We start from the raw sequence: 16395 nt of genomic DNA, 5'->3' as shown, positions 1-16395 counted from the left end.
GTCTCTCTATATATAATCCTTCATATATAACTTAATAAAGCATCTAAACATATTGAGGTATCATTTTCAAAAGTGCAATGTTTTTTCTTTTTGACTAAAGTTTTGCGTCTTTGACTAAATAAGCAATGCCAGAAACTTAAGAAATGTATACACATGTTTATGTTTTTCCCAAACAGCACTTTTCCAGTGTACAAACTATCCAAAGAATGTTTTTGTGTCTTATGTGTCACTTTCATATGTGTAATTTATGTAAAAGAAATATAATGTTTGTCAATGTAAAACTAAAGGCACAAACTGATACTAAAATGCAATGCATGAATATGGACACACTGTAAAAATATTTTTGCACTTACATTTTTAAGTTTAATCAGCTACGATTTACAAGTTATTTCAACTTCATCTTGACAAGTGATGAGTTGTTGTACATTATTAAATCAATTTGAATTTGCATGAGTTATGTCAAACTTAATTTTATAAGTTACAGCAATGCATCACCAGTAAATACAGTTAAAATGACTTGTAAATTAAAGGTGTAGCGGAGGATTTTCTCGAATTTTAGAAAAGAACCGCCTTCTCCACTTTTTTAAAAAATGCAATTGCGCAACACTCCTGATTGACAACTAGGAGGACCAATAGTCTTGATGATCCACCCAGAAATAGAAAATCCTCCGCAATACCTTTAAGTGCAGATTTTTTACAGTGTAGATTTCATTTGAAGAAAATAATTGTTCCATTAGCTCATAAAACTAGGCTGTGATGTGTCCACATGTCCACAAAACAAAATTAAAATGACATTTATATCATTTATATGTATAAAAAAACTTCAGACTTATCCAACTGAAAATTTTCTATTCACTTGCAGTGGCGGCCGGTGACTTTTTTCGAGGGTGCTCGATGCGAAGTTCGTCACAACATGTATGTAGCCCATCATGTGTGTGGTTCGTCATTTCAAAATATGTGTTCTGCGCATCGAGCGATCTTGTGTGCATCACGTGTTTTGTCAAAACAAGTGCCTGCTGCAGATGCATCTAAATGCGTTTATGATAAAAGAGAGACTCGCGTTTGCCAGATACTCGCATAATCTCATGCGTAATCAGAGTTTAGTGTTCAGGGAGTGTCTTGCGTGTATTTTGTGAACGCGAGCGTCTCTTTTATCATAAACGGTTTTGACGCGTGTTTAGCAGGCCCCTATTTTGACAAAACACGTGATGCACATGGTTCACATGACGCAAAAAACACATATTTTGAAAACACATGACACTCCAAACACATATTCTGAATTTTTCGCCCCTCGGATGAGCAGTCACGAGCTGCCACTGGTCACTTGTAACACAACAGTTACCTTTAGTAGAGTGTAAGAACCTTCCCCAAAACTTTGATTATGTAAGTTTATGAACATTCAGAATTTCTACTCCATCTTCTTCACCCAAGTATCCAGAAATGTCCATCATTCGCTGTTCTGACTCAGTAAGTATATAAGGGGAGTTGCTGAAGTCTGCAGAGAGAGGAAGACTACGACAGCGCCCCCTGCGCTGCTCTGAGGTAGAAAATGTGGAACTGCGTTGCCTTTGACAGGAAGACGAATTCGCTTCTTTTAGCTTCCTGGCTAAGATGTTCCTCTGAATAGGGGAGGGTCCTCTTTTGTTCCAGTTTTGTTCTGCTCTTTCTGCTCTGTCCATAGGGGAGGACGGGCTCCGAGCGATCCTGTGACGATCCACCAAGGGTTCTTTTGTGGGTGTCACTGGAGCTGAATTGGGAACCACTAAGGTATTACCTTTACAGTTTGACTGGGAAGAGACTGTGTCTACCCATGGCCGCCTCCTTTGGTCAACTGACCTATCAGTTATTTTGGGATTGGGGCAGGACCAGACCTCAAGTTCAGGTAGTGTATGCTCCCACGTTCTGTTTCTACAACTCCCATCTGGAAGCTGTCGAGGAGTCACTTGGGTCATACTTCTCTCTCTGAAGGGTCGTGATGGAGGCAAATGTTGGTTGTTGTCGTGGAAGCTTGACGTTCTCCTGAAATTTGGATTCTTTGGGTAGTTTACTCTACTGCGCTCGACCATCTCCACCCAATCTGCCGTGCGCTCAAGACGACGGGCACTGGCACTGAACGCAGACTTTGGTGGACCCAGCAACATGTCTACTTTGTGTCTATCCAACAGAGCTCCTGTGTTTTTCGGAGGCCATGTCGGTTCAAGAAAAGGAGACTTTATTCGGAAGTGACTGCTGCTGGCTTCCTCCGGGCTGTCGACTTCCTTAGGCACTGGAGTTAAACCGGTATGGCTTGAAGGTGTGGCCTCCAGCATGGTATCATCAACAGGACTCTGGGACACATGGTAGACTTGAGTGGCCTCTTTCAACCCCTTCTTCTTCATCTCCTTCAGCTGCTGTTGAGCCAAGCGGTATCCAAAAATAGGCGGAACGATCTTTTGGCCAGAAGGGGACATCCTCTCAGGGTCTTGAGGAAGGGGAAGAGACATGCTTTGCTGACGAGCCAACACACCTCGGTCTAACGGCTCCTGTTTTGCAGGCAAGGTAAGCCCCTTCTGCGGGGAAGTTGCTTGCAAACTGTCAGAAAAACTGGGTCTTTGCAGGCTGTGACCAAAGATCGAAGCTTCATCAGAGTTCTTCCGGCCACTTGGAGAGTGCGTGGAACCACGCCGCATGGAGCTGCACTTGGGAGCACGGCAGAGTTTTCTCCACAACGTGATAAAGATGGTGGCCAGGATCACAGCCAGGCACAAGGTGATCCCAGCCACTACTACTAGATTCCCAGCAAGGGTGGAACTCACATCCGGTGGAGGAGTGAGGGATGGAGGTGGAATCTCCTCTTAAAAACGAAAGATCGATTAGTAGTCAAGAAGACACAAACAATCATTATCATAAAAAATAAAATGAATTGTTTATTAGAAAGTATTGGCAAGTTTTGTTTTGAGGATTAATAGAATAATAAAATGCTTACCAATGCAGCCCTCTAGCCAACAGTGCGACTGCTCCCTAACCATGCCAGTGCATCGCATCCCACCTCCAGATGGCAGCAGACATTCACGAACACGCTCTCGAACTCCTTCCCCACACGTCACACTGCAACCACTCCATGGCTGCCAAGGACCCCACATTGCTTCAGAGCAATAACAAAGTGTTTGAGAGGAGAAAGGCATTTAAAATGTATACAATACTTTTCTAAACACTTTTAGGGTGCTAGGCTGTTACTAGGGTGTTTTGGGTGGTTGCTTAAATGTCTCTTTGATATAATGGTAACTAGATATGCCTCAGTCAGGTCCAATCTTTAATGTAGGTTTTTAACCCAGCATGTGTTCTGTCCAATATTTACCCATTATGGGTCAAAAATAACCCAGACATTTTTAGAGTGAGTGTAATACAAACATTTTTTTACAGTGCAATAATATTAGTAGTTAAATTATGTTTGTTTTTCACTGTAAGTTGCTTAATTCACCCTAGATCACGTGTAAGGTCTTAAACATGAACAAGCAAGACACACATCCCAAAAATCCTGACTCACTTGTATGCCGTTGCACAACCACACAGGTTTGTGCTAAACTGGGAGCTTGACTGTAGACCAGCGTGAAATTGAAGCAGTATTTATTCTTGCCGACATCAAAGAGAGAGCAGTTAAATTCAGTCTCGTTCTCCACTTGAGTAAGGAAGTTGAAGGCCAGATGAGTGGAAGCGGGCTTCTCTTTCCCATCTTCCTTATACAGTAGAACTTTTCCATTAGTAACCATACAAGGAGGAGCAATTCGACGGACAGATACGGTTTCAACGCAACCGCTTTTGTAGATGTCATCCACGAGAAGCTTGTAGGAAAAGATGCTTGACAGGTACAATGGACCGGAGGATGTGATGTCTTGTTGAGTATGTGGGGACTTTATGGAAATCTGAATAAATCCATGTTCTGTCAAAGAGGAAGCACAAACCATCTCAACATGCTGAGACCTGACCAATTTAATGTTGTGTCTTATTCGGTTTTGCACCTTGTCAATGGTGTTCCTGCCTATCTGGACTTGCTCCAGGTAGCTGACATCAAGGTCGAGAGATGAGGCTTTTCCATTGGGACAAGGGTGGAAGTTGTCATTGGTGTGCACGCCAATCCTAAAGCCATTAGAGCTTTGGTTGTTGTTGGCACGTTCAACAGTCAGGTGAAAGGTTGGCCAGTGCACACGGAGAACCGGGCTCCACCGCCAGATGGCGCTCTGGTTAGACACAGCCTGGTCGTGTTTCTGCTCCAGTCTGAATCTGAAATTACCTGCAAACAGGAAGAAGGAGCAGTCGAACTCCAGTGACCCTTCTGATTGGTCAACAGGAAGTGGTCTGGTGAATACTGTAACATGTTTGTCGATGTCAATCAGCGTCAGGGTCAATTTGTAGCCGGTGGAGTTGCCGTCAGCACTGTAATTCACAAACACGCTGGCATTGCTCAAAGCAATGTGCATTGATGGCCAGAGCTGGATATCAGCCATTGCTACAAATATGAAACACAAAAAAAAAATGGGAAGAGGTACACTGCAAAAAATGTGTTTCAAGAAAAAAATGTCTTAGTATTTTTGTCTTGTTTTCAGTAAAAATATCTAAACATTCATAAATTAAGATGCTTTTTCTTGATGAGCAAAATGAACAAAGAAAAAAAGTCTATAGTTTATAGTTTTATAGTTAAGTAAATAGTTTTTAGACCAAAAATATCAAATGTAAGTGATTTTGTGAATAAAACAAGCAAAAAAATCTGCCTATGGGGTAAGCAAAAAAATCTTGAACATTTTTCTTAAACACTAGATTCAAGATAATGTCAAGAAAATTAGCTTAGCCCATTGGCAAGTGATTTTTTGCTTGTTTTATGCACATGTGAAATCACTTAAATGTGATATTTTTGGTCTAAAAACTAGACTTATTTTCATGGGTATTTTTAGATATTTTTTTGTGAAAACAAGACAAAAATAATAAGAATTGCCGGCTGATGCACGAGTTGAAAATTATTGAACTTTGGCAGTGTAATCAGGATGCCCGGAGTCACTCATTCAACCTGAAGGAACGCTTGCATTTATTGTCCGTGAAGCAGTTATCCGGAGCTAAACGACACAAGTTCTGTAATTTCTAGAGACAGGAATAAAGAAGGACCTCGCTTGGAAGATTGTACAGTGAGGACTATCGGGCATTATCCTGGTAAGTTGTAATAGACATTTCACTTTTGAGTCACGTGAACCGTTTATCGACCCGCACCGTTTATTATTACCCGCTATAGAATGAAGACGTTACCAAATACACCGAGGGTCCCCTCTACGATAAATGCACATTCAACATCAGTCATCTGTGCAAACAGACAACCGCATAGCACTTTCTCCCACAAGAAGCGGATTTTGCCTTACCGGATCAAATGCTTGCTTTTTACTAAGTTGTCTCCGTCAATCTACATGTTTTTCACGGTGGTTGCTACCATAGCTGTCTCTATGCGTTTCAAAAGCGAGTGCGGTGACGCGGTGGACGCCTGAAACGCCGGTTGGTTGCAATTCAGCATAACACTTGCAGAATTGAGTTAACAGGTTGCATTTATATTATGAACATATTTGCACCTTTAAGGCATAAAGCAGCAAGAAATAATAATGTATAGCTGTTTATAACTACTAGATCTTTACTTTTTTAAGTTAAAGATGTTTGCTTTGCAATGATGCTACGAATTTGCTAGCTTTTAACTTTGAAAAGCCAGAAGTTAGACCCTCTCTCTAATATCAATCAAGTGCCTTCATTTTTATTCATTTTGCTTACTTAAAGTACAAATTCATATTGGTGTTTTATGTGAGTTTTCCCTATTGTTTATTAGTGCACTATATGAGAACTTAAGGAAGGCATTGTGATTTACTACGTGTGGGTCACTTCCTGCAGAAAAAACAAATGCATGCAAGGGAAGAGAATGCACGGAAGAATCAGTGACCCTCCCTTCCCTCTCCCTCTATTTTCCTCTCCAAACGAGCCTGATTTAATGTAGTGCACACCGCCAATCACAGACTCGCATGTAAACCATTATTTGCATGTAAAACTGGGAATGTAACTAAACTGATTTCTGTCTTGATTCCTGTGTACACTGAAAAAAATTATTCATTCAATTTACTCATTTTTTTTAAGGTAAGTGGTCGCATTCAATTTATTTAAGCTACTTTTAAACAAAAAATTAGAAATACAAAACAAAACAAAAAACTTTTGCTTAAATTAGCTTAAATAAATTGATTGCAACCACTTAATAGAAATACAAAACAAAACAAAAAACTTTTGCTTAAATTAGCTTAAATAAATTGATTGCAACCACTTAATTGAGTAAATTGAATGAATCTTTTTTTTTCAGTGTATAGTAAAACTTGTATACACTTGTATATGTAAAACTTGGTTTTGCAAGTCAATTCAACCTATTATTATTACGTTTTTACATGTGATAAGTTGACATAACTAATAAAAACAAGTTGAAATAGTTTAACTTGTTTTTTTAAGTTAAAGTAACATATATGTTGATATGCATTTACAGTGATAATGAGAATTGAATGGCTTCATTACACCTGTTTTTACAAAGTGTTGTTGTAAGTATTTAACTACATAAGATGGCCAATCTCCATACCAAATCCTATCAGGAAGAGAAGCAGAAATGGGGTCACTGTAGGAAAGCCCTGTGTCATTCCGGCTCCTGCAACCTCTTATCTTTTTTGTCCACATCACTTCACTGAACTACTTATGACTCTGTCCTGAAAGTCAGATAAACAGGAGAGAGAAAGAGAAAGGAGAGTGATGTACAAATTGTATAGAAATTCAGCATAAAAGACATTTAACAACTTGCCCTATCCTAAAAATTTAGAAAATCAGAATGAGCTTTATTCGCCTAGTTGTGCACACACAAAGGATTTGATAATTTATATACATAACATAAGAAATAAATACAAATGTATAAAAACAATGTAATAATGAGAGTTCTTTACAGATATGTATGGTAAAGTATTGTCTAACTTTTAAAATATTTATTTACATAATTATGCATTTTGTACAGTTTTCCATCAAAGTCTATCTTCAAAGTCGACTCCGGTCTGAAAGTAGGCTATTTGTGGTTTTACTGTGTTCACTTGTTTAGCCAACAGCTATTACAAAAATATGTTAGCATAAGAGTGGATGATATTAAAAATATAGCTTTGAACAAGGATTAAAAACCAACAACACTACTGCTAGAGAAAATAAATATTTATACAATTGGACGTATAGCTCAGAATCCTATAAAACTTTACTGTGTGACAACTAGCCCCGGCCTCCACTACAATATAAACACGCCTAATAATAACCTACTGCTGTTTCCTGGACAATCACAAAAAATACATTAAAAAACCCTAAATCATTGTGTTGTATAGACAAAAATTTACAAAATTATACCTTCACGCATCATTGTTTTCCAAAATATTCGCAAGATATCCCCAAATGAACTTGAATGTGTGAATTTAATAGACTAGTAAAAGTACACAGACTATTATAGGTAGCAAAGAAAAATAAATAAACTTACATATGACATCGAGACGTTTGAACAGCCTATTTCCTTTGAATGAATACGTCCTGGTCGGGCTCAAAGGCAAGATGTTACCATGAGTTTGTTTCAAGCGTAAATAAATGAAGCGTCACGGAGCAAGCTGCGCACTGACGGAGAGCGCGCATTCCCTTTTTCTGTCAGACAGCCCGATCGTGAGCGCGCATTCCCCTGCTTCCTTTACTATTGTTTGGGAAATAAATTTAGTATGTGATCTGTCCCCGTACTTCTTCACCAAAATCTGTTTAGTTTCAAGTCTAGCCGTCGCATTACAATATTCAAATCAATGATTTATAAATGGCACGAGCAATTCAAGAGATTATTTGCAGGATTACAGGCAGTTATCAAGAGATGAATTCACCTCAATAAATCTGCACACAATAGGGAGGTCTGTCTAGATGAGGTTAGCATGTCAGACTACCTTAAACAGTATTTAATGCATTAGACTACTATAGGAACATCCCACCCATTGTAACTGATCTCATTTGTGATTTTTGGCTCACACATTTCTTGGAATAAATCTGGGAATAACAGACAATAATTTATCACTAATACCAGTTCATATAGAGACCTCCAATGAAAATAATTTACAGTAGAAAGTTTGCAGCAGCTATGCATTAAAAGAAAAACCACATTAAACTCAATGATACAAAATATTTAATAATTTGTAAATGTGTGGTAATGTTGAACCAACTTTCACTGGCCAAGACATGTAACAATGCTCTCACCAAATATTCAGTTTATGTTGGCAATTAAAGTTTTACAGAGTTCTCTGAAATCCAACAGCATGAGAACACATGATGACATATAAAGCCTGCTTTAGGCCAAACAGTCCTATGGATTGCAGATAAACACGCAAGTACCTCAACCAACATTTATGAAAGACGCTATTGACATTAAAACAGTAGAAAGTAGGTGCCTCCTATGTCCAGAGCAAGTGCTTATCATTTTATCAGCTCTGTTCTGAATGAGATCTGAGTCCGGCAGGAAGAACCCCAGGGTCACGGTCGATAATATATCAGCAGCATGCGTCAGAACAGGTTTGGGTAAAAACGCAGACCTTCCACTGAATCGTCGCGGCATAAGTGACCAATTTTTTCCGCTAATAACAACCTGTGAAAGAAAGATATAGTGACATAAATATTATTATACATAAAACAATTATATAATATTTATATTAGCAATGTGATTTCAGCAAATAAACAGACAGTACCGCTCTTTAGCAAGAAGAACTGAGAGTCCTAACAACTTGGCAAACTCTTCGGCTGTAAGGGAGCCCTTATCAGTCACCTAGGATACAGGAGCCAAAGTAAACCGCAGTTAAATCAGATGGATGTCCATTATAACCACTGGCATGTGCTTCTGGATTATCTGCGAAAGCTAATATGATGCATTTTTTTACAGTGTATGTTTTTATAAAGATATGTGTCACAAAGCTTATGGGGAAATTTTCTTAAAGGGAACTCCACTTTTTTGAAAATATGCTCATTCTCCAGATCCTCTAGAGCCAAACATTAGATTTTTACTGTTTTGGAATCCATTCAGCTGATCTCCGTGTCTGGCGGTACCACTTTTAGCATAGCTTAGCATAATCCATTGAATCTGATTAGACCATTAGCACTGCGCCAAAAAATAACCAAAGAGTTTTGATATTTCTCCTGTTTAAAACTTGACTCTTCTGTATAGTTACATTGTTTACTAAGACCAACAGAAAATGGCTAGGAACTATACTCTCATTCTGTCGTAATAATCAAGGACTTTGCTGATGTAACATGGCTGCAGCAGGCGTAGTGATATTACGCAATGCCCAAAATAGTCCCCTTGGTTACTTTCAATAGCAGGGGACTATTTTCAGGCGCTGCGTAATATCGGTCTTATGCTGCGTTTACACCGAGGGGCAACCTTCCGATCTCTCTAATGAAGCCAACATGGAAGTGACTTAAACTGCAATTCATCGACTGGCCGCTTGAGGCTGGCTCCAAAAGGGAGTCAATTCCCATAGACTCCCATGTTAAAAATGGCCAACTTTACAGTAGAAAATAATATGTTTACAGCCTGGTACAAAAAGTTTTTTTGGCCTATATAGCTAATTTTGCCCTTCATGACAACTGTGAGGTGGGTGAATTTTTTTGTAACTCATCCGTTTTTATATTAAGTCTTATACTTCTGCATAATTAAGGGCGTGGCCACTTGAGTGATGGGTATAACAGCCACTGCTGTCACTAGACTCGCGCTAGGCGGGCGTGGTTTCACATCAGCTTCACCCATGTCCCGCCTCTTTAACCATTTTTGGTTTTCCGCGAGTAATGCGCAGGGACGCGCGGCCAAGATGGCGACAGCAGGCAACGCCTACTTTAAGCTTCAAAAGCAATCTTCACAAACCAATGGGTGACGTCACAGACACTACGTGAATATTTTTTACGGTCTATGGTTTACACCAACCGCGTTTCAGGCATTAAAATCGCGTCTAGTTTGCGCTTGAACAGTCTGAATGCATTCGCACGTCTGGAGCGAAGTAGACGCGCGGAAAAAGCAAGCATTTGACGTGGTCAAAGGCAAAATCCGCTTCTTGTGGGAGGGGCAAGTGCTATGCGGTTGTCTGTTTGCAAGATGACTGATGTTGATTGTGCATTTATCGAGAGAGTTACCGGTTTGTATTTGGTAACCTTACTATAGGGGAAAATAAATGGCACGGGTCAATAAACGTCCAGGTTGCCCGATGTCCTCACTGACAGTCTTTCAAGCGAGGTCCTTTTATTCCTGACTCTATATAAAATATGAACTTGGGTCGTATAGCTCCGGATGACTGCTCACGGACAATATCAAGCGTTCCTTCAGGTTGAATGAGTGACTCCGGGCGTGGCTGCCGCCACAGCAGCAAGCAGGCTCCTTATTGGTTAACGCGGCACGAAATTCCGGCAAAGTTCAATAGTCAGCCGCCAATTCGCGTCAAAAGCAAAATGCAAAAAGCACCATTCGCGTGTACCTCTCAATTCGCGCCATTTGAAGGAACTAGACGTCTCATCTGCGCACCGAGACCTCCAGACGAGTGTCAATGCGTCTTCTCATTTACTTAACATTGAAATCACTCGCGCTTCACGCCTCTACCGCGGCTGGTGTAAACACAGCATTATTTAGTACACGATGTAACTACAGAAGTGTCAAGTTTTAAATATCTAAACTCTTTGGTTATTTTTTAGCGTGATGCTAATGGTCTAATTAGATTCAATGGATTGTGCTAAGCTATGCTAAAAGTGGTACTACCAGACCCGGAGATCAGCTGAATGGATTCCAAAACAGTAAAAATCAAATGTTTAACTCTAGGGGAGCTGGAAGGTGAGCATATTTTGGAAGAGTCAAGTGTCCCTTTAAAGTAGGTTTAATTTTTTTATTTCTTTGTGATTCTAGGGTTAATTATTATTTAAACATGTTCATGCCTTGTTATATGAGATTCACTATATTTAGTGAGTAAAGCAATATTTGCTGCTCCACACTGAACTCTCAGAAATCTTTAAATGTATTTGCTCATTTGAACATTTCTCTTTTTTTACCACATCTGTCTTGCACTCTTCAGGGATGGAAATTTCTAATCTGACACGCCTCTTGTTCCAGCCCTTTGACCTAAAACACCACCACCACCCCCAACACATCTGCTAGCTGTGTCTTGTCCGAGGTAGTTCATTTCATATAATGAAGACTTCGAACACCAGCGATTAGTTTCTTATAGTACGGTGTAAACTCCTAACAGTAACTATTCAATTGACGGGGAAGTATTGGCTGTACAAGTTTGTGGTCGCAGATCTGCTCCAATTTCCACTTCAGAAACCCACAATAAAAATGACAAGTTACTGCATGATGTTTGAAGGCCCACAAGTGATTTCACAGATGAGAGGTTTGGATATGATGGCATGACACTCACATTATCTAGAGCTGAGGCAATCATCTCCTCCTCACTGTGGGATTGAAGCTGAACCACCATCACCCCGCTGTCGAATATTCGCAACCTAGAGAAATAGAAAACACCCTGTTGTTGGTCGCTGTAAGACCCTAAAAGGATTGCAACCGAAATGAAATTTAATAGTAAGCATTGCGGTCGGTGACTCAAACTGTTGCTTTCTTTTAAAAGGTGAAAAGCTAAGACAGAGGGCGGACATGGATCCTGAAAACAGGAAGTCTGCCAGGAAGTGGCTGACCGATCCCACACTGACCTGCTTTTGCCAACAAAGCCTGATCTACACACATACAAATGTTCGTAGCCTTACCGCAGAGGGAGCTTAAGTGATTCAAACATCTTGCAGGCATTGACCAAGTCCTCTGGAGAGAGAAGCTGAGAAGAATATTCAAAGTTTGACTTTTTGAAATGAATCACCAGATATATTTTGCATTACATTACATTCATGTCTCATGTGTTACTGAAGTCTAGTTTTTCAATTTAAAATAAAATTCATTACTACCAATTTACTTAAACATAGCGTAATGATGACAGAATGTTTGTGTCTCTCCAGATGACTGTCATACTTAATGCAGCTGGACAGAAGATTACTGTAAGATTGGCTTGGATTAAGCACCAACCATGTACGTGTGAAGGTGCATCTTACCTCCATCCCTCGGGCTCTGTTCACCAGACAGTACACCTCAGTAAGCGCCATCATACCTCCACGCTCCTAAGAGTGACCGATGGACAGAGAGCAGCAGACAACACAATATATCACAGTCCAGCAAGCAATAGCCATCATTTTAAAGTCTAGGTAAACTATAGACCCATGCTATAAGGAAATTATGTCACGTAAATCAAACCCCCTTCAGTATAACAACACACATACCCAAATGAGCATGCATGGCTTCCTGATAAACATGATTGTCGTGCAAGTATATAAAACAGTAAGGTCATTACCTCCAGTGGCGCTTGCAGCATGTCCCCGAGCTGTTTTGCGAGCTGAATGTGGTACTGTGTGCCTGAACCGTGTGTTTCTCTGGTCACTGGGTTGGCTATGCCCATACTTAGCAAATATGACTTGAAGCGGATAGTCTGTCAGGTAGCACAAACAGGCATGAGAAAAATACAACTGCAACTCTACAACACTAAACACATCTTCTTAAAATTATTTGTAAAAAATTATATTTGAATGTTTGGCAGCATATCCAATTTTAGCATGCCAGCGTTTAAAATAAATGCAAAAAATGGTATGCATCCATTTCATTATCCTGTACCTAGTGTGCACCATATGTGCTCAATCCTAAAAACCAGCCTATTTTTTTATCTCCTTATTGTGAAACACCCAAGTGTGTGTTGTGAGCAACCAGAATTACTGAGCTCAATGCGGATTATGCTGCTAATGTTTGCCGAGCTTTAAATGTATAGACACTTCAGTGGCACAGAACATGACACATAATACAAATATGCATTGTAAGACGGGAAAGTACTGATATATCTGCTATAAAACATTTTGTGATGATCAAATAAAACACAAAACCTTACTAACAGTAACACTGGACAGCCAAATGTTATCTGAAAAGTATATCACTTTAAAGGGATCAATGCATTGACTTTGCATGAAATAGCCTATTTGAAGGGCAAAGTTTTTATACAAATGTGATTGGCTAAAATAAATCAAATATTTCAACAGGTGATATACTGTTTTGCTCTTTCTTCCACAGTGGACCACCAACAAGATGTCACAACTTGCAACCACTCCCAGAAGCTCACCTCATCTTCTGTGATGTCACCCTGTTTGTCTTTGATTTTATTGGCAATGGATTTGGAGAGCTCCACCATCTCTTTGGCCTGCGGGGGGAGATAGTGAGTCATAAAACATAGATAAACTTGAAATTGACCTACTGGCCTACTGAAACTGACCTTTTCCATGAGTTTGCTGAGATCTTCAAAGGCCTGACAAAAAGAAGAGAAATAATGAAATTATCACTACATCCAAACACATCCTGAAAACACCAGTCTTTTATTAATACCTTGTATTTTTTTCTACCCCTTATCAGAGGTTGTAATCATTTTTAAATCACTCTGTGTACCCACACCTACAGGATATCCCAGTGTACTCTCTTTTCATCTCTTATTATATCTGTGCCAGGAAGCCTAATCAGAGTCATGAGGTCATATAGCATTAAAAGCAGGGCGCCACTTTTAACATCAGGGTCCAATCAGAAGAGGGGGCACATGTTTCCTGTGCATTTACCTCAAGCGTAGTCATGTGGATCATATTTTAGTATGTTTATTCTTAATTTCTTTATGTAGGTCTTTCTGAATCTGTTTTAATCTCTCTTACCTCTGAAATATTTTTATCCGTCTCTTTTCTCTTCTCCTCCAGCTTCCGTTCAATACCCACAATTCCAACAGCGCGTGTCTTTCCTGCCTACAGAACCACAGAAAAAAGTACCCTTCACATTGTTAGACACACACACACACAAACAATCAGTCATAAAACATACATGAAAACAAATAACAAAGGGTAAGGAAGGAAAGAGTTTGCCAAGGATTTACTCACAAGCCACAATCTTTAAGTGCTGCATTTGCAATCTATTTGCAATCCATACAAATACTGAAAACTATATATATCATACTGATATCATAACAGACTGACAAAGCAAAAGTAAGTGAAAACCATTGTGCAAATATTTGTATTTACAACCATTACAAGTGTAACAGTATTGGTTAATCAAATGGCAAGAGTATATCACAGTGCCACCAAGAGGATCCAAATGATACTACATGATTATTTATTCAAAATCATTACAAATGTTTTCAGATATGGATGGCAGGGATTTTGATTGTAATGTCATTTTGTCAGTTTATTTTACTTTTACATGTCTTATATATATTTGTTGTTATAACAGACATTTTCAAATGTCTATTACTTAACATAATAATTAAATAAAAAAATATATATAACAACCACTATCATAAAAAAAAAACTCAATATATTCAGGTTTAAATTAGGGCTGCATAACGATTAATCGCGACTAATCTATTGCAGAATAAAAGTTTTTGTTTACATAATTTATGTGTGTGTACTGTGTATAATAAAATTGTATAAATAAATAAACACACACACATGCATGTATATATTTAAGAAATGTTTACATGTGTATATACATTTGTATATATTTATGTATAATTTATATTAGATATAAATGCTTAATATATAAATATATTTTTTTCTTAAAATTATACATACATGTGTGCATATTTATATATAATTATTATTACTCGCAGTTCACACACATATACAATGCAAACAAAAACCCCCACTCTGCAACAGATTAATCACGACTAATCGCCGTGCAACCCCAGTTTGAATGCAGAAAGTATTCTTTCACATATCACACAAAGTCTTAGTCAAGCTGACACTACTGAATAATGTGACCTCTGACCTTGGGTCCTGTTCCTGTGGGTATAGGCTGTGATACAGGTGTATTCTCCCATCGTTTCTGAGTCAACTCCTCTGTTAGACGTCTGTAAAACTACATATCGAACAGCACATAGGTTACATGCCATAACTGCAAATTGGATATTGTGCTAACAAACTTATAAGCTACATACACAATGAAGAAAACCTATATCTAAATTCAAATATTAATGCTTTATAAATTACTGACCTCAATCTGCCCATGTTCCTTGAAAGACAGCTTTATATAAGAATACTTGCTCAGCTGGTATGGGCCTGGCTCCTTATTTTCGGGGGTCGGATGCAGGTGGATGACAATTTTGGCACTGCAGGGTTTAAAAGCAATAGTTTATACAACACTGAAAATTATAATACATCAATCACATAATACTATTAAAACCGGTGGAGAGTCACCTTTTACCAATGCCTGCTGCTTGCTCTTCAAAGAATATAACCTGTGACAAAGGTATGCACATACAGCATTCCTACAGTGAGAAAAACAAGTGTCAGTAAGTGTCAGTATTCAAACTGATTCGATCATCAATTAAACTGGGCATGATTAAATATCAGAAGGGTTAAAGATACTTAAAATGACATTACATTGTTCTTTTGGTCTCTCCAAAGCAAGCGATGTGTACTGAGAAGAACAATTCCCACATCAAGTTTAGCCTGTCATTGAGGAAACAAACGAGACTTGTAAATTATACAACATTTGCCCTTGCTGTACCAATACCAACTACCCATTTGATATGAACATTTTTACATATCTTTAAACACCTTAAATCAACGTGGCAACATCTGCATTCATTATCTGCAACAAATTAGCAACATAAGAACTACATAATCTCAAATGTTTTTTTTTAAATATAAATTTACTATTCACTGACAATCTGTCACTTTATAACTTTGCGCAACTAGACTGCGCATAATGCAAGTCAATATTTCGATCATTTTTTTTCCCAAACATATTTTACCAATTCAATTCCACGATTAATTTCGTCCAGCATAAATATTCACTTAAAATAATTATGCACGCAGTGTATGAACTAACGTTACTGAAATACCTTGTCTTCCCCATCGTATAGTCGCACTCCTCTTTGCTGAATTACTAACGTTTCGTTCATCTCAAGAAGTCCATTTGACCAAGAAAATCGGTCCATTTTATCAAAACAATTAAATATTAGTAAATAACCAGAGAACTAAAGCATATGACATATCAAGCTACAACTGTTTACTTCCGCTTAGGTGTCTGATTACGCGCCTGTCTAAAATGTGACGATTCATTCAAAACTTTCTTCTGTTCTTCTACTTTATTTAATATGTATTTTATAAATCCATTAACAATAATGAATAAAAGGTTAATCTTTAAAAAATAATTCAACGAAATCATATATTAATGTATTGTTATTCTTATTTTTAGATTTGTAT

The 16395-nt window shown here is 38.5% G+C and overlaps 2 protein-coding genes across 2 annotated transcripts; both read right to left on the bottom strand.

The window, feature by feature from the left end:
• Positions 1-15: 15 nt before the first annotated feature.
• On the bottom strand, positions 16-8076 carry thsd1 (thrombospondin, type I, domain containing 1). Its single transcript, XM_055208536.2, has 5 exons — positions 7547-8076; positions 6623-6746; positions 3527-4486; positions 2966-3124; positions 16-2833 (listed from the first exon to the last, which is right to left on the bottom strand). The coding sequence occupies exons 2-5, from the start codon at positions 6678-6680 to the stop codon at positions 1380-1382; spliced, it is 2631 nt and encodes an 876-aa protein (XP_055064511.2). The 5' UTR covers positions 6681-6746; positions 7547-8076; the 3' UTR covers positions 16-1379.
• Positions 8077-8207: 131 nt separating this feature from the next.
• vps36 (vacuolar protein sorting 36 homolog) lies at positions 8208-16234 on the bottom strand. Its single transcript, XM_055208539.2, has 14 exons — positions 16032-16234; positions 15568-15636; positions 15382-15452; positions 15179-15293; positions 14954-15043; positions 13849-13935; positions 13425-13457; positions 13275-13352; positions 12462-12596; positions 12166-12231; positions 11830-11894; positions 11487-11571; positions 8781-8857; positions 8208-8680 (listed from the first exon to the last, which is right to left on the bottom strand). Exons 1-14 carry the CDS (start codon positions 16125-16127, stop codon positions 8599-8601), a joined length of 1149 nt encoding a protein of 382 aa, XP_055064514.1. The 5' UTR covers positions 16128-16234; the 3' UTR covers positions 8208-8598.
• Positions 16235-16395: the final 161 nt, after the last annotated feature.

This window comes from Misgurnus anguillicaudatus, chromosome 12 (assembly GCF_027580225.2).
Source record: "Misgurnus anguillicaudatus chromosome 12, ASM2758022v2, whole genome shotgun sequence".
NCBI classification, from domain to species: Eukaryota; Metazoa; Chordata; class Actinopteri; order Cypriniformes; family Cobitidae; genus Misgurnus; species Misgurnus anguillicaudatus.
The sequence above is the reverse complement of the archived record's forward strand: the minus strand, read 5'-3'. Positions and strand labels throughout refer to the sequence as shown.